A 26,096-nucleotide genomic window follows, 5' to 3' on the forward strand; every position below is an offset into this window, starting at 1 on the left:
GTAGCCAATGCAAGGAACAGAGATTTGAAAGCTGCCTTCTTTTTCCCAGGACAGATCAGAGCATTTCTGATTGTTCGTGACCACTTTGACTAGTAAGAATCTCTCATCTGTCCTGGTCGCTCTAGGGAAAGAAAGGGAAGAAGACCCTGGCTTTCAAATCTCAAGACTTTTGCACTGACTAAGCAGTGAAAGCAGAGTTAGTATAATATTCATTACCTGCTGGGTTATACTTCATCTCCAGGTGAATAGACACTGGTAGACCAAAAGTCTTTAGACAGGAAGTGATCCCCTATATAACCCCTCCCATACAGGAAGTACTTTTGTTTTTTACCAGTGTCTGCAAGGTAGATGGCACAGTTGTTTGAGCTCTCTGAGCTCCAGGTCTCTAGTCCCACAAACGGTTCTTAAACGAATCAAGGAATTGACCGATTTGATCCATTTGCCACAGGCTTTATATGCTTGGGTAAATGGTACCCGAGCCTCGCAAAAAAGACACAAGATCCTGCAAGGTTTTGCCTGTAATGTGGCCTCCAGGTGCTGGACCCTGCAAAGTGGAATCCTGGACACTACAGCACTAAGGCATTCCTGCAGGGTGCTGTACAGGTCCAAGGGAGTGGATCCTAAACATGAAAAGGGTACCCAGTCCTTGAAGGTCCTCAAGTGACAGGAACCAGCCGTGAAGGGTGAAGATTGGGCTCTTAGTTTCTAAGCTGCCCTGCGCCTGGACGGGTAAGTGAAGCCCACATTATTATTATTGTGGGATGTCCCAGTGATTGTAACAATCGGTCAAGCTAGCTAGAGGCTGGACACCTGTGTGCGGTGACCATACGGGGAGTTTTTGGGCTAGCTGTTGGTGTTTGCAAAGTGTACTTTTTTTTGCTTGTGTCTGACTGACTGTTTTTTACTTGCATGATGGCGCACGGTAGTGCACCATTTCACCTTGGTTCGCCATGAAGCACGTGCATTTGCAAAAGCACTGCTGGGCTCAGCAGTTTGGCATCCATGGTGCACGCGGCTTTGCCGCACATGTACCGTAGCATGAAGATTGCGTCATGCGCGCATACGGCCACGCCTGTTCACCGGGGCCTCCCACGTGCCCCACAGCTTATTTAAGCTGTGTATGCCAAGCATGCGGTGCTTCCAGAAGACTGCTGTGGGACACAGAGCAGGCTCAGAACCAGGCACTTGGAGTGGTTCATTTCTCCTTACCCGGGTCACGTGAGTCACCAGGTGTTTGGCAGGCTAGAGGTGCTTAGCAAGATTGTTGCATAGGGGCTTGGTGAGCCCTATTAAAGAGTCTCCCTTCTGTTGTGTGTTTAATACTACACCCAGGTACTCCTTTTTTGTGGCTCATAAATGTCTTCAAAAAAAGAGTAGCGGGACTAATGCTACAGGAAAGGGCACACCTATGTCCTCAGTAGTTCCTGATGAACCTAGTCTTACCCCTAGTGTTGTATCCCCCAGAAGGAACAGAGGCTTCCGGGAAATCTGAGCCACTGCACCTATCTGGGATTGTGCCTACAGTCAACACTGCTGCTTCACCCTCCATCACTAAGGATGAACTGTCCTCAGCCCTAGCCGGGTTAGAGCACAGAATTGCTGGCATGATTGCCTCCATCCTGCAGGGTGGCAAGAAGTGTGACAGGTCCCCCTCCCCGGAGCCTCCTAGTCTGGAGCCAGAATGGGTTGAGGATGGGAAAGAGCTTAAAGCTCAGGATTCTGCAGATGGCATGGAGGATGAGTCTGCTTCCGAGCAATCTGGACATGAAGATATTCGGTTGGTGCCTGCCTCTCAATCACAGAGGCCTTTGATCCTGACTCTTAACGAAATGGTTCGTTCTGCCTTAAAGTTGCCTCTTGCAGAGGTTACTGAGCCTCCCTGGTCCTCTTTGGGATCCCTGAGGCCTCTTCAGTCCACACAGGCTTTCCCCTTACACTCTGTTGGAACAGGCGGTGTATGCTGATTGGGAACATCCTGACAGGATTTTTGTTCCTCCTAAGAGGTTTTCCCTTTTTATATCCCATGGATGAAAAGTTTAAGAAGTGGAGTATGCCAGCGGTAGATGTAGCAGTCTCTTCCTTAAACAAGAACTTGACTTGTCCGGTAGATAAACGCACAGGGCTTGAAAGACCCTGTTGATAAGAAATTGGAGTCATTGTTAAAGGCTTCTTTCTCTTTGGCCAGTTCAGCTATCTGTCAGTCCATAAAGAATCAGATCAGACTGCCTAACAGGCCTAACCAGGAGGATGATCTGCCTGAAAATAAGAAAGCTATTCCTCAAAAGCTGTAGTTTGCTGTTGACGCCTTAAAGGATTCAATACAGCAGGTTTCTCGTTTTGGCTTTCTTGTCTGTACATGTGCGCAGACTTTTGTGGCTTAAAAACTGGTCAGCCGAGCTTCCTTGTAAAAAGTTATTGACAGGTGTCCCCTTTCACGAGGAACGTTTATTTGGCGATCATTTGGTCAAATATTTCCAAAAGATTTCTGGAGGGAAGAGTGCTCTTCTTCCTGGGAAGAAAAGCACCAGGCGTCCCTCGTTTAAAACCTCAGGGACTGCTTCCTCAAATGTTCCAGCACCAAGACAGTTCCGCCGCCAACAGGGCGCTAGGGCCAGGGCCAGAAAAAGCCCTGGGTCCAAAATTCTTCTAAACCCAGCACCAAGCCCTTCTTTTGAGGGGACACCCCCACTCCATCAGGTAGGAGGAAGCCTGCTGCACGTTTGGAGAACAATGGTTCAGGATGAGTGGGTCACCTCAACAATATCCTGCGGTTAGAAGCTGGAGTTGCGGGGGGGTTCCCCCTCAGAGGTTTTTAAGATCCAGTGTTCCCTCGGATCCTCAAAAAAAATTTTTTGCTTCAGACACTAAATCATTTAGTGCATCGAGGAATGATTGTAGAGGTTCCTGTACCCGAAAGGGGCGCAGGGTTTTACTCTAACCTATTTACGGTTCAAAAACCAAACTGGGATACAAGGCGCAGTTTGGACCTAGGATTCCTGAACCAGTATCTACTGATCCAGTCTTTTCAGATGGAGGCTGTCCGCTCAGTAGTAGCCTCACTCCAGATGGGAGACTTTCTAACCTCGATATAAAGAACGCGTATTTGCATGTACCTATCTTTCAGCCTCATCAGAGGTTCCTGCAATTTGCAGTAGAGGAATGTAATTTTCAGTTTGTGGCTCTACCCTTCGGGCTTGCTACAGCTCCCCGGGTTTTCACAAAGGTCCTAGTACCAGTACTGGTTCTTTTAAGGGCCCAAGGGATCCTGGTGCTCGGATATCTGGACGACCTCCTGCTCAGAGATTACTCACTACAGGCTCTAGAACAGAGCATAACATGCACAATGCGGTATTTGGAAAGCTTAGGCTGGATCATAAATACCGAAAAGTCAACCTTGAGACCAGCTCAAAGTCTGAAGTATTTAGGTCTGGTCCTAGACACAGTCCAAGCAAGAGTATTCTTGCCACCCGCAAGGATCTTTGCCCTGAAGGATCAGCTGCGTCAGGTAAGGGGCACCAGACAACCCTCCATTCAGCTCTGTATGAGTCTTTTAGGGAGGATGGTATCCTCCTTCGAGGCAGTGCTCTATGCCCAGTTCCATTTCAGGCCTCTACAACAAGACATCTTGTTGGCTTGGAACAGGGGAGGACAAGCCCTGGATTATCCAATGTTCTTATCTCCTTGGGCACACTTAAGCCTAAATTGGTGGTTGCAGGATCAGAACCTACGAAAGGGAAGATCCTTCCTCTTGGTAACTTGGAGAGAACTGACTACAGATGCCAGTCTCTCAGGCTGGGGAGCAACCCTAGATGGGCTCACAGCTCAGGGAAAATGGTCAAGGACAGAACAGATCCTGCTTATCAATGTCCTGGAATTACGGGCAGTATGTCTAGCCCTACGGTCCTGGACGGCGGAGCTTCGGAACTGCCCTATTGGGGTTCAGTACGACAATGCCGCTGCCTGGGCAGAAGGACATGTGCCGTTTTTTTTCCTTTCGGCAGTCCATATCCCGGGAGTAGAGAACTGGAAGGCAGATTATCTCAGCCGCCAGCAGATCTGCCCAGGGAAATGGTCCCTACACCCAGGGGTGTTCCAGGAAATTTGCCAATGTTGGCGTTGGCCAGAGGTCGACCTACTGGTATCCAGGTTCAACAACAAGCTACAGCAGTTTGTGTCCCGAACAAGAGATCCTCTGGCAATCGGAGCAGATGCTCTGGTAGTTCCATGGAGCCAGTACTCCCTGGTTTATGCTTTCCCTCAGATCCCTCTCCTTCCACATTTGTTGCACAGAATTCGGAGAGAGGGGAGTTCCAGTCATTCTGGTGGTACCAACCTGGCCCAGAAGGCCGTGGTTCCTGGAGATTGTGAGACTGACAATAGACGGGCCATGGACGCTTCCACGTCGCCCCGATCTACTGTCTCAAGGCCCTATATTCCACCCCAATTTACAGTTTGTAAATTTGACGGCATGGCTATTGAAGCCAGGGTGTTAAAGGACCGTGGCATCTCGGGACCAGTGGTGTCTACCCTAGTGAATGCTAGAAAAGCTGTAACTAGGAAGATCTGAAAAAAGAAAAGTGTGCGTGTGGCGCTGTCCCAAAGTTGCAAAAGAAATGTCTGCATATATCAATTTTATTCCCTTAAGTGAAATATGTATGGCAGTTATTACCACTCCTGTGGGTTAAAGTGACTGGTGATTTAAACATGAGAAGCATAATGAGTGCAATAAATTGCATCCAAGGTGTCTAGTGCTATATTCCCTCAAAAGGAAAAAACAGTATTAACCACTGCTAAGAGCATGAAGTGGTCTATGTCTAAACACTAGAAAACACAAAGTTGCAATAAATACATCACACGTGACATGCAAAAAATTCTAAAGTGTCTAGTGCTAAATAAATAAATAAATATTAAAATGTTCTACAAACGTTGCAAATAACAAAGTGACAAGTGCCCTATGAAGAGGTCACTCTGAAAAGTGCTAAACACACGTGCCATGCAAATGGTTCTATGATAGTAGACAGTTCATATTGGTATGTGCCCGGTGCACTATAAGTGAAAAAAGGCGTCCTTTGTGGGATTCCTCAAAGCATACAACAGGTGTTAATCCAGTGCTGGTGTCTCGCGTTGTGATTGTGCAGAGACTCACCAGCTGTATATCCCCTGCAGGGGTAACGAGTAGTCACAGTATGTGCCACTGTGCAGCAGTACTTGGCAAGACCAGGACCAGGATGATATCATAAGGACATAAGAAGAAAGGATTCCATAGTGTGAAACCGTTTAAAACCACTATTTATTAGGTCAGATAAAAAGGGTACTCACATTGTAATGGAAAAAATGAGCGGTGTACAATGCTTACAAAGATGTTCCTAAGCGTCAGCTTTGCAGGGAGATGTCAGCAAGGCGTTCAGTCAAAGGCCACGCCCTACGTATGTTTCGTCACACGGACTTCTACGGGAGCTCCCTGTTGTATGCTTTGAGGAATCCCACAAAGGACGCCTTTTTTCACTTATAGTGCACCGGCACATACCCATATGAACTGTCTACTATCATAGAACCATTTGCATGGCACGTGTGTTTAGCACTTTTCAGAGTGACCTCTTCATAGGGCACTTGTCACTTTGTTATTTGCAACGTTTGTAGAACAACATTTTAATATTTATTTATTTAGCACTAGACACTTTAGAATTTTTTGCATGTCACGTGTGATGTATTTATTGCAACTTTGTGTTTTCTAGTGTTTAGACATAGACCACTTCATGCTCTTAGCAGTGGTTAGTACTGTTTTTTCCTTTTGAGGGAATATAGCACTAGACACCTTGGATGCGATTTATTGCACTCATTATGCTTCTCATGTTTAAATCACCAGTCACTTTAACCCACAGGAGTGGTAATAACTGCCATACTTATTTCACTTAAGGGAATACACACGTGACACTTTTGATAAAATTGATATATGCAGACATTTCTTTTGCAACTTTGGGACAGCGCCACACTCACACACTTTTCTTTTTTCACTTTTTCCGCTCATTCCACCCCCTATGGAGTCAGCGTATGTGAGGGCAGCAGTCTATCAATTTAGGAATATACTTCCCACCTAGGCTTCTAATTACACCCATTAGCGCGGACTCCCTATTTCTTCTGTTACACTAGGAAGATCTATCATAAGGTCTTCCAGACTTGTATTGTGTGGTGTGAAGCCAAAAAATGGCATCCTCGGAAATACATGATTGGGGGAATTCTTTTTTTTTTTTTCTACAGTCAGCTGTGGAAATCAAATTGGCTTTGAGTACAATCAGAGGTCACGTTTCGGCCCTGTCAGTATTCTTCCAAAGGCCTTTAGCCTCCCATTTACTGGTCCGAACCTTTATGCAGGGGCAACTCGCTCCCCCCATTAGGTCACCTATGTGTCCTTGGAACTTGAACTTGGTGCTATCTGTGTTACAGAAACAACCATTTGAGCCTATCAAGGAAATTCCATTAGATTTGCTGTCACGCAAGCTAGCCTTCCTGATGGCCATCACCGTGGCTAGAAGGGTGTCAGAGTTGGGAGTCCTTTCGTGCAGGGAACCATACTTGATCCTTCACCATGACAGGATCGTGTTATGACCTGTTCCATCCTTTTTGCCAAAAGTGGTGTCGGCCTTTCATTTAAATTGGGACATTATTTTGCCTTCTTTTTTCTCTCGGCCTCGTTCAACGGAAGAGAGACGACTGCATTCTTTGGATACTGTCCGTGCAGTCAAGGTTTACTTGTCTAGATCTGCGGAGATCTACGGATCAGACTCCTTTTTTTGTTTTAGCAAATGGACCCAAGGGGCAGGCAGCTTCCAAAGTTTTCATTGCCAATTGGGTCCGTCATTCAAGCCTATGGTCTGAAACGTAAAGCTCCTGCCTTTAGGGTGAGAGTTCATTCTACCAGGGGTTTAAGGCTGCTACCTGGTCCTCAGTGCATACGTTCACAAAATTTTATCAAGTGGATGTTCAACTGGATGTTCGAGCAGCCAAGGATTCAGCTTTTGGCCGCAGCGTACTGCAGTCTGCCGTATAAGGTCTGATGGCTATTGTTTGGCAGGGTGTCTCTCTCCCCTCAAGGCTATTGCTCTGGAACATCCCAGCAGGTAATGAATATTGGCCTAATTCTGTGTCCCATGATGTATGAAAAAGAAAATAGGATTTTACAGGTAAGTATGATGGAAAAATCCCTTTTTTTTTTTTTTTTTTTTTTTTAACTTTCTGCTATAAAACCTATTTAATAAAAAAATTGAACGTCTAAAATTTAGGCCAATATGTATTCTGCTACATCTTTTTAGTAAAAAAAAAATCCCAATAGGTGTAGATTGATTTTGCGCAAAAGTTATAGCGTCTACAAACTATGGGATATTTTTATTTTTTATTAGTAATGGTGGCAATTGGCGACTTATAGCAGGACTGCGGGACCAGTGACACTAATACAGTGGTCAGTGCTAAAAATATGCTCTGTCACTGTGCTAATGACATTGGCTGGGAAGAGGTTAACATCAAGGGCAATCAAAGGGTTAACTGTGCCTAACCAGTGTTTGTATGTTCTGTGGGAGGTACTTTTACTGCTTTGCAGGGACACAAATTCCATCCTTTCCTCGTTCTGTCTCTCTGCCTGATCGGTGGGTATATATCCTTGCAAAAGTATTCACCCCCTTGGCATTTTTCGTGTTTTGTTGCCTCACAACCTGGAATTAACATGGATTGTTTGAGGATTTGCATAATTTAATTTACAGAAAATGCCCACAACTTTGAAGATGTGTGTTTGTTTTTGTTTTTTTATTGTGAAGCAAACAGAAAATAGGACAAAATAGCAGAAAAAGTCAATGTGCATAACTATTCACCCCCCTAAAGTCAATACTTTGTAGAGCCACCTTTTGCGACTATCACAGCTCAAAGTCTCTATGAGCTTGCCACATCTTACCACTGGGATTTTTGCCCATTCCTCCTGCCAAAACTGCTCCAGCACCTTTAAGTTGGATGGTTTGCGCTTGTGAACAGCAATCTTTAAGTCTGACCACATATTTTCTATTGGATTGAGGTCTGGACTTTGACTAGGCCATTCCAACACATTTGCATGTTTCCCCTTAAACCACTCAAGTGTTGCTTTAGCAGTGTGTTTGGGGTCATTGCCCTGCTGGAAGGTGAACCTCTGTCCTAGCCTCAAATCACACATAGAGTGGTACAGGTTTTGCCCAAGAATATCCCTGTATTTAGCACTAGGGTTGTCCCGATACCACTTTAAGACCGAGTACAAGTACCGATACTTTTTTCAAGTACTCGCCGATTACCGATACTTTTTTTTTTTTAATGTCATGTGACAGTTTGACTAATGGGCACTGATAGGTGGCACTGACAGATGGCACTGACTGATGGCTGGCACTGACAGATGGCACTGACTGATGGCTGGCACTTACAGATGGCACTGACTGATGGCTGGCAATGACAGATGGCACTGACTGATGGCTGGCACTGACAGATGGCACTGACTGATGGGAACTGATAGGTGGCACTGATAGGCAGCACTTATGGGCACTGTTAGGTGGCACTGATAGGCGGCACATATGAGCACTGATGGATGGCACTGATAGATGGTACTTATGGGCACTGATGGATGCCACTGATAGGTGGCACTTATGGGCACTGACAGGTGGCTGGCACTGATAGGCGGCATTGTGAAGGGTTAGTGTGTGGGTGTGGCGCTGCCCTAATTCATAGAAATACTTGGTAAATCGTGTGTAGCCAAATCCCATATGTAAAGTCGCATATAAAGTATAGACCAAAATTGCAAATTAAAAATTCCACGAAAATAAAACCAAACATAAAACAGCAAAGTGACCCCCTTTGGAGTGTGTAGGTGTAACGTTGTCCTAGTGGAGAAAAAAGTGGAGAAAATGGAAACAATAGAAGAAATCACATAAAGGACTGCTGCCTCCACAGATGTGATTTCCACCAAGGTGGAAAAAACAGAAGGTAAGTGAAGGGTTAGTGTGTGGGTGTGGGCGCTCCAGTTGACGTCCCTATGACGAAATGCGTAGGGCGTGGCCTATTTTGACGCTTTTGCATCATCTCCCAGAGGATCACCAACTTAAATCTGACGCTCTCCTGTTTTGATGACACTTGGTTGCCTATTATAAACTGCTTAAATGTGAGTACCATTCTGTCATCTGCGTTCAATAAAGAGTGTTTTTTGGTTTTATGCTATGGAATCTCCTCTTTCTTCTCTTATGCCTAAAACGTCACCGTGACCCAGAAACAGCCTGTGGATTGCCGCACAGTGGCATACACTGTGACTGCGCATTACCCCCGCAGGGGTTAAAGAAGCTGGTGAGTGTCCGCATGATCACAAGACACGAGCACCTGGTCACCAAGATTAATACAAATACCTGCCTTGTTTTACAAAGATGTCAAGTTTTTCACTTAAGTTGCACTGAGCACTAGTCACGATTTAACCTATGTAATTATTCAGCATTCAGCAATGTTATGTTTGTCAAAGACTTTTAAATCAATCACTATATGGGGTTTTTATGTGGATGGAATAGTTTTGGCTAAAGTCATTTTTTGATTTCATCCCCTGTTCCCTTTCCCCCCTCCCCCAATTCAAAGGGGGCCAACCTAGCCGTTAAATTTGCTATATGCGATTTTGTTCATATTTTGTTTATAATTTACATGCGACTTTACATGTGGGATTTGGCTACACACGACTTACAAAGTATTTTTTAAACTAGGACAACGTTACACCTACACACTCCAAAGGGGTCACTTTGCTGTTTTATGTTTGGTTTTATTTTCGTTGAATTTTTTATTTGCAATTTTGGTCTATACTTTTATAAGCAACTTTACATATGGGATTTGGCTACACACGATTTACCAAGTATTTCTATGAATTAGGGCAGCGCCACACCCACACACTAACCCGTCACTTACCTTCTGTTTTTTCCACCTTGGTGGAAATCACATCTGTGGAGGCAGCAGTCCTTTATGCGATTTCTTCCATTGTTTCCATTTTTTTTTTCCATTTTCCCCACTTTTTTAATTTTCTGTTCCGTTGCGCGGATACACCACTCATATTTCATTTATGGGCACTGATAGATGACACTGATAGGTGGCACTGACAGGTGGCTGGCACTGATAGGCGGCACTTATGGGCACTGACAGGTGGCTGGCACTGATGGCTGGCACTGAAATGCACCAATAAATGACATGAGGAAAGAGTTTATTTTGAAATGCTGTGCTGCAACACCCACCTTGGTACACCCTGCACCTCGGCCGCAGTAAGCAGCAGCAGACATCTTATTACACCCAGCCTGAACTCTATGGGCTGGGTGTAACAAGATGTCCACTGCTGGCTTACTACAGCCACTCCGAGTGCAGGGTGTACCAAGATGGACGTCGGGATGTTCAGCCGCTGACGGCGACCAAATGTGACGGCTCCAGTCACCGATCCTGATACGGCTGCGCCCTGCACCCCTGGCAGCTTACCTAGCTAGTTCACTGAAGGTGAGGACTCGCTCTCCCGTCCGCCGACTCCGCCCGCCCTCTCCGTCCGCCTACTCCGCCCGCTGACTCCACCTGCCGACCAGGTATCGGATCAGGCATCGGGAGCATTTGTGCGATTACAGGTACTGGTGCAAATACTCGGTATCAGTCCCGATACTAGTATCGGGACAACCCTATATAGCGCCATCCGTCTTTCCCTCAACTCCGAACAGTTTCCCAGTCCCAACTGCTGAAAAAAATCCCCACAGCATGATGCTGCCACCACCATGTTTTATTGGGGGGGATGGTGTTTGTGCCAGACATAGCGTTTTCTTTGGCCAAAAAGTTCAATTTTTAGTCTCCTCACACCAGAGCACCTTCCTCCATACATTTTGGAAGTCTCCCACATGCCTTTTCACAAACTCAAAACGTGTCATTTTGTTTTTTACTGAAAGTAATGGCTTTCTTCTGGCCACTCTGCCATAAAGCCCAACTCTATGGAGCGTGTGGCTTATTGTCGTCCTATGTACAAATACTCCAGTCTCTGCTGTGGAACTCTGCAGCTCCTCCAGGGTTACCTTAGATCTCTGTGCTGCCTCTCTGATTAATGCCCTCCTTGCCCGGTCCGTGAGTTTTGGGGTGCAGTTGTCTCTTGGCAGGTTTGCTATTGTGCCATGTTCTTTCCATTTGGTTATGATAGATTTGATGGTGCTCCTAGGAATCATTAAAGATTTGGATATTTTTTTATAACCTAACCCTGACTTGTAATTCTCAACGTTGTCCCTTACTTGTTTGGAGAGTTCCTTGGTCTTCATGGCAGTGTTTGGTTAGTGGTGCCTCCTGTTTAGGTGTTGCAGCCTCTAGGGCCTTTCAAAAAGGTGTGTATATGTAATAACAGATCATGTGACACTTATGCCGCGTACACACGAGCGGACTTTTCGACCGCACTGGTCCGACGGACAATCCGATCTTGTGTGGGCTTCAGCAGACTTTTCCAGTCGAAAATCTGACGGACTTTAGATTTGAAACATGCTTCAAATCTTTCCGACGGACGAAAACCAACGCTAGGGCAGCTATTGGCTACTGGCTTCCTATTTTTAGTCCGGTCGTACATCATCACGTACGAATCCGTAGGCAGGTCCCTTCGTTCAAAAGTCGGTTGGAAAGTCCGCCGGACCAGTCCGGTCGAAAAGTCCGCCCGTGTGTACGCGGCATAAGATTGCACACAGGTGGACATCATTTCATTAATTATGTGACTTCTGTAGGTAATTGGTAGGTAATTGGTTGCACCAGAGCTTTTTATGGGCTTCATAACAAAGGGGGTGAATACATACGCACATGCCAATTATTCGTTTTTTATTTCTGAAAAATTGTTTATATGTATATAATTTTACTTCACCAACTTAGACTATTGTGTTCTGATCCATCACATATAATTCAGATAAAAAAAACATTGAACTAAAGGCTATAATGTAACAAAGTAGGTAAAAAGCCAAGGGGGGGGGGGGGGTGAATACTTTTGCAAGGCACTGTATATATTGATCCGGTGCAGAGGTGCCACCCTGTAGCAGTAAAACTGCTATAGGGCGGATCTTAAGTGGTTAATTGCTTCTGTGGGTTTTTTTTTATTTTTTTTTTTTTATCTTTAATCTTCAATCTATACTGTACTTGTTGACAATAACCTGGACTGCATGGAGATATCCATGAGTGCAGTGATTGGGGTATTAGTTCATGCATGTTGCTTCCATTCAGCATTTGTCTCACATCACAAATACTTTTTTTTTTTTTTTTTTTACCTCCCAGGAGTGTGCTGAATTTACGCTCATTAGAGTACAGAGAGAGGAAGGAGAGACAGATGATGAACTTTTGGAAGAAGAGCTGTCAGAGTTTCGTGTCAGGGTATGTATATGGTCTGATTTTCATTTTGGTAATTTTTTTTTTTTTCTGGGAAGAAGAGGTTTTAATATGTTGTCTGACACACATTGATGTTTCTGTTTGGTGATTCAGCCAAAACGAAAGAAAAAGAAATGTTGCTTATTGTCATGATGGCAGTGTCTGCAGGTGAGGCCTCTTGCATGGATCGTTGTCTGCATGCTGCCCCCTACTACATAATACCAGTATAATGACTGTCATTCTGATTTCCTGATATACTAACAATCATCTCATAGCTTGTAATTTTTTGCAACGTCGGACTGTTTTTTTTGTTTCACTGCTTTGTTCATGTGGTGTTTACCTTTGCTCACGTTCATGGAATTTTTTTTTTTTCTTTTTGCATCCATTAAAATGTAGGTGTTTATAACCTATATGAAGGCAAACTACTTGGAGGTGGTTCATCCTTATTTTTTTCACCTAACATTTCTTAGGCTGGCCATAGACGGTTCAAATCTCGGCCAGTTCGCTGCCTGTGATTAGCGCAGTGCCGCGCCGACTTCCTGGCGGGCTCGGCATGTGGAGTGTGTGAACACGCCGGAGCTCATCCTTACTCAAAACCTGACTTGTATCTTAGTGCAGATTTCAGGGAAAATCGGGGAGCCAATTGCACAAGCAGGAAATGACATATCTGGGGGTGTTCTGTACACCATCTGTGTACAGAACGCCTCCAGGTAGCCACAGTGCATTGCATTTTGCATAAAATTTACAGAGCTGCAGATCGAAAGGGAAAGGTAATTTTTAACATTCAATTACATTATGACGTGTCGCTATTGTATAGTATGTGTGTGTGTGTATATATATATATATATATATATATGTGTGTGTGTGTGTGTGTGTGTGTGTGTGTGTGTGTGTGTGTGTGTGTGTGTGTGTGTGTGTGTGTGTATGTATGTGTATATATATATATATATATATATAATCTCCCCCCCCCCCCCCCGGAAAGTGGAGTTACCCTTTAACTTACACAGGCATATATGCTTAATGATGGAAATGGTAAGTGAAACCCCTTTATTATTATTGTGGGGTGTCCCAGTGATTGTAAAAATCAATCAGTCAAGCTAGCTGGACACCTGTGTGCGATGACCATATGGGGGAGTGTTTGGGCTAGCTGTGGGTGTTTGCAAAATGTAACTTTTTTGCTTGTGTCTGGCTGTTTTTTACCTGTATGATGGCGCATGACGGTGCACCATTTTGCCTTGGTTCGCCATGGCGCACGTACGTTTGCAAAAGCGCTGCTGGGCTCAGCAGTTTGGCGGCCATGACGCACGCGGCTTCTCCATACATGCGCCGTAGCCTTTATCTGGGCGCATGAAGATTTGCGTCATACACAAATACAGCCATGGCCGTTCTGTGCGTGCGTACATGCGTGGTCCAGAATGTCCCGGTGCACAGCCGGTGCTTCTAGAAGACAGCTGTAGGACACAGAGCAGGCTCTGAACCAGGCATTTGCCGCGGTTCATTTTCTCCTTACCCGGGTCACGTGAGTCACCAGGTGTTACTTGGTGGGCTAAAGGTGCTTAGCAGGATTGTTGCATAGGGGCTTGGTGAGCCCTATTGAAGGGTCTCCCTTCTGAGGTTGTTTCAATACTACACCCAGGTACTCCTCTTTTTGTGGCTAGTAAATGTCTTAAAAAAAGAGGAGCGGGACTAACACTACAGGGAAGGGCACACCTATGTCATCAGTAGTTCCTGATGAACCTAGTCATATCCCTAGTGTTGTATCCCCTGAAGGACCAGAGGCTTCTGGGCAATCTGAGCCGCTGTGCCTATCTGGGATTGTGCCTACAGTCAACTCTGCTGCTTCACCCTTTATCACTAAGGATGAACTGTCCTCAGCCCTAGCCGGGTTAGAGTACAGGATTGCTGGCATGATTGCCTCCATCCCGCAGGGTGGCAAGAAGAGTGACAGATCCCCTCCCCGGAGCCTCCTAGTATGGAGCAGGAATGGGTTGAGGATGGGGAAGAGCTTAAAGATCAGGATTCTGTGGATGGCCTGGCGGATGAGTCTGCTTTCGAGCAATCTGGACAAGAAGATATCCAGTTGGTGTTTGCCTCTCCATCACAAAGCCTTTTGATCCTGACTCTTACCGAAATGGTTCGTTCTGCCTTTAAGTTGCCTCTTGCAGAGGTTACTGAGCCTCCCTGGTCCTCTTTGAGATCCCTGAGGGCTCTTCAGGCCACACAGGCTTTCCCCTTACACCCTCTGTTGGAACAGGCGGTATATGCTGATTGGGAACATCCTGACAGGATTTTTGTTGACAGGTTTCCCTTTTTTTTTATGTACTCATTCATGTATTCATGTACCCGAAAGGGGCGCAGGGTTTTACTCAAACCTATTTACGGTTCAAAAACCAAACTGGGACACAAGGCCCATTTTGGACCTAAAATCCCTGAACTAGTATCTACTGATCCAGTCTTTTCGGATGGAGTCTGTCCACTCAGTACTAGCCTCACTCCAGATGGGAGACTTTCTAGCCTAAATCAATATAAAGGACACGTATTCACACGTATCTGTCGGCCTCATCAGAGGTTCCTGCGATTTTGCAGTAGAGGAACTCTCCTTTTCAGTTTTTGGCTCTACCCTTTGGGTTTGCTACAGATCCCCGGGTGTTCACAAAGGTCCTAGCACCAGTACTAGGTCTTTTAAGGGCCCAAGGGATCCTGGTGCTCGGATATCTGGATGACCTCCTGCTCAGAGATCACTCACTACAGGCTCTAGAATAGAGCATAACATGCACAGTGCTGGATCATAAATACTGAAAAGTCAACCTTGAGACCAGCTCAAAGTCTGAAGTATTTAGTTCTGATCCTAGATACAGTCCAAGCAAGAGTATTCTTGCCACCCGCAAGGATCTGTGCCCTGAAGCATCAGGTGCGTCAGATAAGGGGCACCAGACAACCCTCCATTCAGCTCTGTATGAGTCTTCTAGGGAGGATGGTATCCTCCTTTGAGGCGGTGCCCTATGCCCAGTTCCATTCCAGGCCTCTACAACAAGACCTCTTGTTTGACTTGGAACAGGAGAGGACAAGCCCTGGATTATCCAATGTCCTTATCTCCTCGGGCACGCTTAAGCCTAAGCTGGTGGTTGCAGGATCAGAGCCTGTGAAAGGGAAGATCCTTCCTCCTGTTAACTTGGAGAGTGTGGACTACAGATGCCAGTCTCTCAGGCTGGGGAGCGACCCTAGAGGGACTCGCAGCTCAAGGGAAATGGTCAAGGACAGAACAGATCCTGCCCAATGTCCTGGAATTAGGGGAAGTACGACTGGCCCTACGGTCATGGATGGTGGAGCTTCAGGACTGCCCTATCGGGGTTCAGTCTGACAGTGCCACTGCAGTGGCCTTTGTAAACCACCAAGGCAGTACCAGAAGTCATTCAGCTCTGAAGGAGTTGAACCACATACTAGCCGGGGCAGAGGGACATGCGCCGAGTAGAGACCTGGAAGGCAGATTATCTCAGCCGCCAGCAGATCTGCCCAGGGGAATGGTCCCTACACTCAGGGGTTTTCCATGAAATTTGCCAACGTTGGGGATGGCCTGAGGTCCACCTACTGGCATCCAGGTTCAACAACAAGCTACAGCAGTTTGTATCCCGAACAAGAGATCCTCTGGCAATCAGAGCAGATGGTCTGGTAGTTCCATGGAGCCAGTACTCCCTGGTTTATGCTTTCCCTCTGATCCCTCACTAGGAAGAACTATCATAAGGTCTTCCAGACTTGTATTGCTTGGTGTGAAGCCAAAAAATGGCATCCTTGGAAATATGTGATTGGGAGAATTCTCTCTTTTCCAAAGTTATGCTGTGGAAATCAAGTTGGCTTTGAGTACAATCAGAGGTCAAGTTTCGGTCCTGTCAGTATTCTTCCAAAGGCCTTTAGCCTCCCATTCACTGGTCCGAACCTTTATGCAGGGGGCATCTCGCTTCCCCCATTAGGTCACCTATGAGTCCTTGGGACTTGAACATGGTGCTGTCTGTGTTACAGAAACAACCATTTGAACCTATCGAGGAAATTTCATTAGACTTGCTGTCATGCAAGCTAGCCTTCCTGATGGCTATCACCTTGGCTAGAAGGGTGTCGGAGTTGGCGGCCCCTTTATGCAGGGAACCATACTTGATCCTCCACCATGACAGGGTCGTGTTATGACCTGTTCCATCCTTTTTGCCAAAAGTGGTGTCGGCCTTTCATTTAAATCGGGACACTATTTTGCCGCCTTTTATTTCTCTCAGCCTCGTTCGGCGGAAGAGAGACAACTGCACAACTTTGGGCGTTGTCCGGGCAGTCAAGATTTATTTGTCTAGATCTGCGGAGAGCCAAGGATCAGACTCCTTTTTGGTTTTACCAAAAGGACCCAAGAAGGGGCAGGCAGCTTCCATTGCCAATTGGGTCCATCAATTGGTCATTCAGGCCTATGGTCTGAAATGTACAGCTCCTCCCTTTAGGGTGAGAGCTCATTCTACCAGGGGTGTAGGAACCTCCTGGGCTTTTCGCCATCTGTGGCTCAGATTTGTAAAGCTGCCACCGGGTCTTCAGTGCATACGTTCACAAAATTTTATCAGGTGGATGTTTGAGCAGCTGAGGATTCGGCTTTCGGCCGCAGTATACTGCTGGCTGCCATATAAAGTCTGATGGCTATTGTTTGGCAGGGTGTCTCCCTCTCCTCAAGGCTATTGCTCTGGGATGTCCCAGCAGGTAATGAATATTAGCCTAATTCTGTGTTCCATAATGTATGAAAAAGAAAATAGTATTTTTTTTTGTCATACTTACCTGTAAAATCCTTTTCTTGGAGTACATCATGCGACAAAGAGGTCTGTCCGATCCTTTTTTTTTTTTTTTTTTTTTGAGGATTCAGTGCTTGCTACAAAACTGAAGTGCTTCCTGTATGGGAGGGGGTTATATAGGGGATCACTTCCTGTCTAAAGACCTTTTGGTCTACCAGTGTCCATTCACCTGGAGATTAAGTATAACCCAGCAGGTAATGAATATTAGCTTAACTCTGTGTCCCATGATGTACTCAAAAGGATTTTACAGGTAAGTATGATGAAAAAAATCCTATTTAAAGTGGGAGTAAACTCCCATGCATGATTTTTGTTTATCGGTAAGCCTATAAGGCAATGTAACTATCTCCTAAACATGCACCTTTTTAGGAGATATTTACTGTACATGCAGCCAGTGATCTCACTGGCACATGCGTGCCAAAGGAATGGTACACCTGTGCCGTAAACGGCGGCTTGCATGTGCAGGAGTGACGTCATTGCAGCTCCTGCCACTCACACAGCCGTAGTCGGAAGGAAGACCGGGTGAAGATGGAAGCGCCTTTGGTGACAGCATGCCACTGGAGGACTTCATTCTAAGGTGAGTTTCACAAAATGTGCTAGTATGCTAGCACATTAAATTTGCTTTGCAGGTTTAAAAAAAAAAAAGGTTTACTACCACTGTAACTAATTTTTGACCTCTTTCCTTTTGCACTTTGTTTAGGCCCACCAGACTGTGGATCCCAGCTGTTCTGTTATGTAATCCAGACACTGAAGTGTAAAATCAAGAAAACTGCTGCTAAGTCCACGTGGAGAAGTTACATTTTTTTGTTTTTCCTTGTTTGCATTTGGCCAGATGCCTGTTATGCTAATTATAGATTTGTCACCATGTTTGGAGTATGGTCTAGAAGAGCATTTCTAATTTAGTCTACAAATGAAGGACTCTGCACAGTTCCACATAGGTTTTGAAGTTGCACTGATTTGACTTGGGAGATAGTTGTGTTTTTTTGTTTTTTTTTTTTTGTCCCTCCTTTTTGCTGAACATATAATATCTTGAGGGAGAATAACTTTATAGCACTGTATATTAGTTACCTTTTTTATATTTTCTTTTTCTATTTATAGTTGTAAAATATGAATAAAAGTTAATATTTCTCAAGCCATAGAAAATTGATGGCCTTGCTTTGCACTGAAATGATTGATTTTAAATCTAATGTCAAGTAAGTGAATAAATACAGGGCATTATACTATATGGCAGACCTGTAGTGTGGCCTTCTTTGCACAATAGTTTTTAAATCTTGGTTCTACTCTTCCCCCACCAAGTGCAACTTTTCCTTTTGCATCTCGGGTAGTTCAAATGACCATAGTGCTATGTATTCTACATAGTCATGTTGACAGTGAACATATCCTTGCAGTGACCACGGAAAGTGGGTGGCTCTGAAACCCCAAATATGGTGCCTGCTACAGATAAAACAAACTAGTATGGGATTAAACTTGCCTGGTTCTACCAGTAACTGAAATAAAGTTGGCAATACACTTAGATTTTTTTTTCCTTCAACCTGCAATGAATCTATGCAGTTTGCATGGATGAATCTCCATTGTGACTATTGTATTCTGATATCCGGCACAAGCAGCTGTCAGAAAATACCTAAACAGTGGCTGCATCTGAATGGGCCCTAAGTGTCCCACCTTGTCCCATGGAAGGAAATTCTAGAAGACCTTGTTGGGAGACCTGGAGTAGATGGGACAAGAAAGGTTATCACTGTAAGTTAGTATGATTTTAGTCATGTAAATGTCTTTGGCAATCCAGTAATTCTGTTTATGCAAAGTTCCATGAGTTCCAACAAATGCACTCCTGGTGGGATTTCTCCTGTGAGATTTATTTTTTTTATCTGCTGCTTTTCAATAAAATGTTGATGCTACATGGATATTGTATTTCCATCATCTCAGGATAATGGAATCCATTTTTTGCAAGGCTTTTGTCAGCTGAGAACATACATTTTTGGTTTGTTAGTCTGTCTGAATAATAAAACTGAACACTTGCCTGCCTCTCCACCTCAGACAATTAGAGGAAGCTTTGTATTCATTCATAGAATACAAAGCTTCCTGTGAATGGCTGAGCAGCCATCATCCTGACTCTATTTTGTTCTGAGTGTGGGATGGGAAGTCTGTGTACTATATGTAGCTGAGGCATACAGTTAATATAGCATCCTCAGCAAACTGCTAGTCATCATTTTTTTTTTTTTTTTTTTTTTTTTTTTTTTTCCCCCCTCACGCTGGCACCTGAGGGCATAAATGACAGTCTTTAGAACATGGCTTGCTGTCACAATAAGGGGGAGGGATCAGTGAGAGGCTGTAGGAGTGGAAACATGTTACATGTTCTAAAAACAGGTGGAATGTGCAACATAGCCATATTCTCTCCACAATTAGTGATGCAGATTGACGTTCCCTCTGCCTTAACGGCCATTGTGTGGTGTGGGCCCACACCACTCAATGGACTTCAAGCCATTCAACAGGAACTTCGCTCCTCACCCCCCCCCCCCCATGTCTCCCGTCCCTCTTACCTGTTACATAGTAGGTGAAGTTGAAAAAAGACACGTCCATCAAGTCCAACCTTACCTATGTGTGATTTTTATGTCAGTATTACGTTGTGGTCATTCGTGTGCTTATCTAATAGTTTTTTGAAATTATCGATGCGCCCCTCTAAAACAACTGTCTGTGGAAGGGAATTTCATATCCTAACTGCTCTTACAGTAAAGAATCCTCTACGCAGTTTAAGGTTAAAACGCTTTTCTTCTAATCTTAGTGAATAGCTACGCGTCTTAATTAATCCCCTTACGCTGAAACGTTTTTTATCCCTATTATGGGGTCACCAGTATGGCATTTGTACATTGAAATCATATCCCCTTTCAAGCGTCTCTTCTCCATAGAGAACAAGTTCAGTGCTCGTAACCTCTCCTCATAACTAATGTCCTCCAGAACCTTTTAGTTTTGTTGCCTTTCTCTGGACTCTCTCCAGTTCCAGCAAATACTTCCTGAGGACCGGCGGACAGCATACTCCAGATGCGGTCAGACCAGAGTCTTGTAGAGTAGAAGAATTATTGTTTTATCTCTGGAGTTAATCTCCTTTTTAATGCATGCCAATATTCTGTCTACTTGGCTTGCAGCAGCTTGGCATTGCATGCAGTTGCTGACCCTGTCATCTACTAGGACCCCCAGGTCCTTTTCCATCCTAGTTTCCCCCAGAGGTCCCCCCCCCCCCCAAGTGAGTAGATTGCATATTGCATATTTTTGCCACCCAAATGCATTATTTTACATTTTTACACATTAAATCTCATTTGCCATGTAGTTGCCCACCCCATTAAATTGTTCAGATCTTCTTGCAAGGTTATTGGAGAAGTTATTGCTCTGCTTAGCTTAGTATTGTTTGCAAATACAGAGATTGAACTGTGTATCCCATCCTCCAGGTCGTTTATGAATAAATTAAATAGGATTGGTCTCAGGACAGAACCCTGGGGAACCCCACTTTCCACCACTGCCCATTCCGAGTACTCCCCATTTATCACTACCCTCCAAACTTGCCTCAGTAGCCAATTTTCAATCCATGTACTCATCCTATGGTCCATGCCAACTGACCTTACTTTGTACAGTAAACGATTATTATTATTATTATTATTAAGTATTTATATAGCGCCAACAGTTTACGTAGCGCTTTGCTACGGATCAAATGCTTTTTCCAAAATCCAGATACACCATGTCTACGGGCCTTCCTTTATCTAGATGGCAGCTCACCTTCTCATAGAAGTTTAATAGATTGGTTTGGCAAGAACGATTCTTCATGAATCCATGCTGATTACCGCTGATACAGTTGTCATTGCTAAAATCTTGTATATAGTCCCTTATCACCTCCAAGAGCTTGCATACAGTTGATGTTAGGCTAACTGGTCAGTAATTCCCAGGGATGTATCTTGGCCCTTTTTTTAAAATATTGGTGCTACATTGGCTTTTCTCTAATCAGCTGGTACCATTCCAGTCAGTAGACTGTTCGTAAAAATTAGGAACAATGGTCTGGCAATTACTTGAGTGAGTTCCTTAAGGACCCTCGGGTGCAAGCCATCTGGTTCCGGTGACTTATTGATGTTAAGTTTTTCAAATCTATTTCTAATTCTGTCCTCTGTTATCCATGAGGGTGCTGTGATGTGTCATGAGGATAAACATTGCAGTTTTGGTTACGGAAGCCCCCCAATTCCCTTGTGAAGACTGAGAAGAATAAATTTAATATCTTTGCTATCTCTCTATCCTTAGTAACAAGATTCCCTTCATCATTCTTTATGGGACCAATATGATCTGACCTCCCTTGCTTACTATTTATGTACTTAAAGAATTTCTTGGAATTGTTCTTACTCTCCTCTATGTGCCTTTCGTGTTCTATCTTAGCCACCCTGATTGCACCCTTACATTTCTTGTTGCATTCTTTGTAAAGGTGGAATGCTGATGATCCTTCAGTTTTTTTGTATTTTTTGACGGCCTTCTCCTTTGCTTTTATATGCATTTTTACGTTGCAGTTAAGCCACTCAGGACTTTTATTAGCTCTTTTAAATTTATTTCCCATTGGGATGCACTGGCTAATGCCCTTAGTATGCTTCTAAAGCATACCCATTTTTCCTCCGTGTTCTTTGTTCCTAAGATTTTATCCCAATTTGTATCTTCTAGCAAGCCTTGTAGTTTAGGGAAGTTGGCTCTTTTGAAATTCATTGTCTTTGTATTCCCCTTATGTTTCCTATTAGTGTGATTTATACTGACACTAATTGCCCCGTTTTTCTACATCCGTGATCAAGTCTGTATTGTTGGTAATCGGGTCTAGTAACGCTTTTGTTTCTAGTTGGTGCGTTTACCATCTGACCCATGAAATTGTCCTGCAAGACATTTTGGAACTGGCGAGCCTTAGATGAATGCGCGGTTCCTTACCCCCAGTCTATGTCTGGATAATTAACCCTTTCATGACTAAGCCTATTTTTGAAATGTGGTGTTTAAAATCCGTATTTTTTGCTAGAAAATGACCTAGAACCCCCAAACATTATATGTATATATTTTTTTTTAACAGAGAATCTAGAGAATAAAATGGCGATTGTTGCAATATTTTATATCACGCAGTATTTGTGCAGCGGTGTTTTAAACGCAAATTTTTGGGAAAAGGGACACTTTCATGAATTTTAAAAAATGCAAACCGTAAAGTTACCCCAATTTTTTTCTATAATGTGAAAGATGATGTTACGCCGAGTAAATAGATACCAAACATGTCACTCTTTATAATTGCACACACTCGTGGAATGGCGACAAACGACAGTACCTAAGAATTTCCATAGGCGACGCTTTAAAATTTTTTTTTTTTTTTTTTTACGGTTACCAGGTTGGAGTTACAGAGGAGATCTAGTGCTAGAATTATTTCTCTCGCTCTGACAATCGCGGCGATACCTCACATGTGTGATTTGAACACCGTTTACATATGCAGGCGCGCCTTCTGTATGCGTTTTCTTTGCTGCGCAAGCTCACGGGGACGGGGGCGCTTTAAACTTTTTTTTTTTTTCTTATTTATTTTTATAAATTGTGTTTAAAAAAAAAATTTTTTTTGATCACTTTTATTACTGTCACAAGGAATGTAAACATCCCTTGTGACAGTAATAGGTGGTGACTGGTACTCTTTATGGAGGGATCGGGGGTCTGAAAGACCCCCGATCCCTCCTTTGCACTTCACAGTATTCAGATCGCCGAAAACGGCGATTCTGAATACTGTGTATCTTTTTAAAACCGGCGCCATTGGCAGCCGCGTAAACGGGAAGTGACATCATGACGTTGCTTCCGCGTTTACAATTAGAAGGCTGGAACGAAGCCGCCCACAGCTTCGTTCCAGCCCGCCCCCAGCTGCCGCAGGCACCCGATTGGTCACCGGGCCTCCCGATGGCAGGGGAGGCCTGGTAAGAGCGGCGGGAGGGGACGTCCCCTCCCGCTGCTCCGGTATAACAGCCGAGCGGCTTTTAGCCGCATCGGTTGTTATATCTAGATAGCCGATCGCCCGCTGTAAATAACTGTACTGGGATGATGCCTGCAGCTGCGGGCATCATCCCGGTATAACCCCAGAAAGCCAAGTACGTGCATCTGTGTACGCTCGGCGGGAAGGGGTTAAAATCCCCCATTATGATGACACTTCCCATGCTTGCCGCTAATCCATATTGTGATAGGAGGTCCACCTCCTCCCTCTGGCTAGGGGGCCTTTAGCATACTCCCAGTATTACTTTCTCTTTGGTAGAGCTGCAAAGGGATGAAACTAATCAGGATTCCACCTCCTCCCTCTTAGATATACAAGCATATCCCTCCCTGCGATATAAGAAATACCTTTGAATGGTTGCCAGCCAATCATGAGAGCTGTTGAACCAAGTCTCTAAAATTCCTACAAAATCAAAATCCTCCTCGAACAACAGTAGCTCTAGTTCTCCCATCTTGCCCGCCAGACTCCTGGCATTGGTGAGCATGCCACATTATTTAGACCCGTCTCATACTGTCTCCTTATTTTGTTTTTTGAGGTTGCAAATATGACTTGTTACTATACTTACCTCAGGTTTAGGTGCTTTAGTTAACCTACCACTAATGCCCCCAATACTAACCTCTGGAATATGTTCCACGCTGACTATCTCTACCTCTGGGCCCTCCCCCTATTGCTTGGCTTAAAAGCCACTCTAACTTTTCGGCCATCTTCACTCCCAGCAGATCTGGACCCTCCTCATTTAGGTGCAGTCCGTTCCTTCTATAGAGCTGGTGACTGACCTGAGAAATCGGCCCAGTTCTCCAGGAACCCAAACCCCTCCTTTCTACACCAGCTCCTCGGCCACTTGTTTACTTCCCTAATTTCCCTCTGCCTTTCTAGGTACCGTTACGATTTCTGAGACTACTACCTAGGAGGTCCTTTTCCTCTATTTCGCTCCTAAGTCCATAAAATAGTTTTTTAGGACACTCCATCTTCCTTTGACTTTGTAATTGGTGCCAATGTGCATTATGACAGCTGGGTCTTCCCCAGCCCCTCTCAGTAATCTGTCCACGAGATCCGTGATGTGCCGAACCCGTGTGCCCGGTAGACAATATGCAGTTCGGCGCTTCAGGTCTTTTTGAGATTGCCCTATCTGTCCTTCAAAGAATTGAGTCCCCTACCACCAGAATCTGTCTTTCCTTTCCCTTGGCTTTACTCCCACCCTCACTGGAGGAGTTGTGCCCCTGGAAGCTAGGGGAGTCACTCAGGTCCAACAGTGCTGGTCCTGGACTGGTTTGACCAATGTCACTCAACAGGGCGTAAATATTGTGATCTTCCAGCCCAGGACTGGCCTTGGCACTTTCCACTCTACCCCCCTGACTGTCACCCATCTACTCTGCTTTGGCATCTGCCCCTCTTTATCTCCACCCGCCTCTGTGCTGGCCCCGACCGGGTACTCTCCTTTAGTGTGGAGGGTCGTCCAAGTGTTTGCCAGTTGCTTCCCAAGAATCAGAACCTGGGTTTTCAGAGAAACAATGTGCTTACATTTTGCACAGCAGTATTCGCCCTCGATCGATTGATCAAGGAACGCATACATGCTGCAACATGTACACCGAGTCGCATTTTCACACCTGCTGGGCATCGTACCTACTGATTTGATGGGGATTAAGGATTATGCCCTGTCCAAATTAACTAGCAACTAGCTTCCTGACACTAATACTCAACAATACAATACACGGGTACTCGCAGCCCACGTGCACTCACAAAACACACGATACTCAGCTAATCCATAGTTGCCAGCTGTGATCCACCGCACCACTGTCATAAGCTGGGTCCTACACCCCAGCTTTGTTGCTGATGACATTTAGTGTACCTTCCTGTTCATGTGTGGAGGTTTTTTTTTTTTTTTTTTTTTTTTTATATGCATTTTCACCTGGTGATCTGGCCAGTAACACACCTCCTGTATTAAAGTGCCCCCATTCCGGATTGTTTTGAGTGTGGTATGGAATCTTAATAATACATATGGGGAATTTAAAGTAAGATCCTTACAGTAAAATTGTAAACTTTGTTCAGGCAATCAGCAACATACCACAATAATTTCCTGAGTTCGTTAATCTGTGGAGAATTCCTACCAATGTATAAAGATCTCCCAATAAAATTAATAAGTAAATAATTGGATTTTATTAATTTACAAGTATAATTACACAATTTCATACAGAACCGATAGCTAGGATTTCTGGTGATTAATATTTCATACACTCTACCAAGAACATCAACACGGCAATAAAACTGCGTTTCCTTAATATTTTACAAATGACTCAAGTGTAGCCCAAATGGCTATGTTAAAAGTATATTTGTGCCTTACGTTCAAAAACACTATCTCTTGTCGCTCGGGAAAACAATCCTCTGAATTTCTCCGGCCGGAAGGAATACAAAGTATGTCTTGCGGAGTTAACAGATATTATCAGTTTGACGGAAATATTAATTTAACAGAGAGATTGAATGGGGAGATAAATAATTTCCCTGGGACCACAGTAGCCAAATTTGTTGTAATACAGGTCTATACCTAATTTCACGGCTTCAACACACAGCCTAGACAATTAATGTGGGAAAATGATTAATTATAAAACTGCCCTACACACTGTACATAAGGTTAAAACATAAACTGTAAAATACAACTACTACTACAATTTTGAGAGAAAAAGGTTAATTAATATCCATATGGTCTGTACCTTACCACAGTTTAAAAGGGGAAGATATCTGACAAATTACAAGTATGTTGGATTAGTTCCAGTAGCAAAGTCCAGCGAGGTGGGGAGTGGTCAATTATCGGCAGGTTTCTTGTTCGTCTAGGGGAGTGTACCCAACGTGTGGGTCTGTGGTCCTCTCCCTCCTTAATC

The 26,096-nt window shown here is 44.4% G+C and overlaps 1 protein-coding gene across 4 annotated transcripts in view; it reads left to right on the forward strand.

Annotated features, from left to right (window-relative positions):
- Positions 1-26,096, forward strand: part of LOC141131384 (lamin-B3-like) — a 278,047-nt gene that overhangs the window by 55,921 nt on the left and 196,030 nt on the right. Inside the window, exons 10-12 of one of the 4 annotated variants that reach the window (XM_073618580.1) lie at positions 12,301-12,396; positions 12,505-12,558; positions 17,902-18,420. The exons of 1 other annotated variant lie outside the window; for it this stretch is intronic. In XM_073618580.1, coding sequence (XP_073474681.1) covers positions 12,301-12,396; positions 12,505-12,543 — 135 coding nt within the window. In that variant the 3' untranslated portion in view covers positions 12,544-12,558; positions 17,902-18,420. Of the gene's footprint in view, positions 1-12,300; positions 12,397-12,504; positions 12,559-17,901; positions 18,421-26,096 lie in introns of those variants that run through there. 2 more of the 4 variants (XM_073618581.1, XM_073618578.1) reach the window with 2 other exon arrangements.

This window comes from Aquarana catesbeiana, linkage group LG03, assembly GCF_042186555.1.
Source record: "Aquarana catesbeiana isolate 2022-GZ linkage group LG03, ASM4218655v1, whole genome shotgun sequence".
In the NCBI taxonomy this organism is placed as follows: Eukaryota; Metazoa; Chordata; class Amphibia; order Anura; family Ranidae; genus Aquarana; species Aquarana catesbeiana.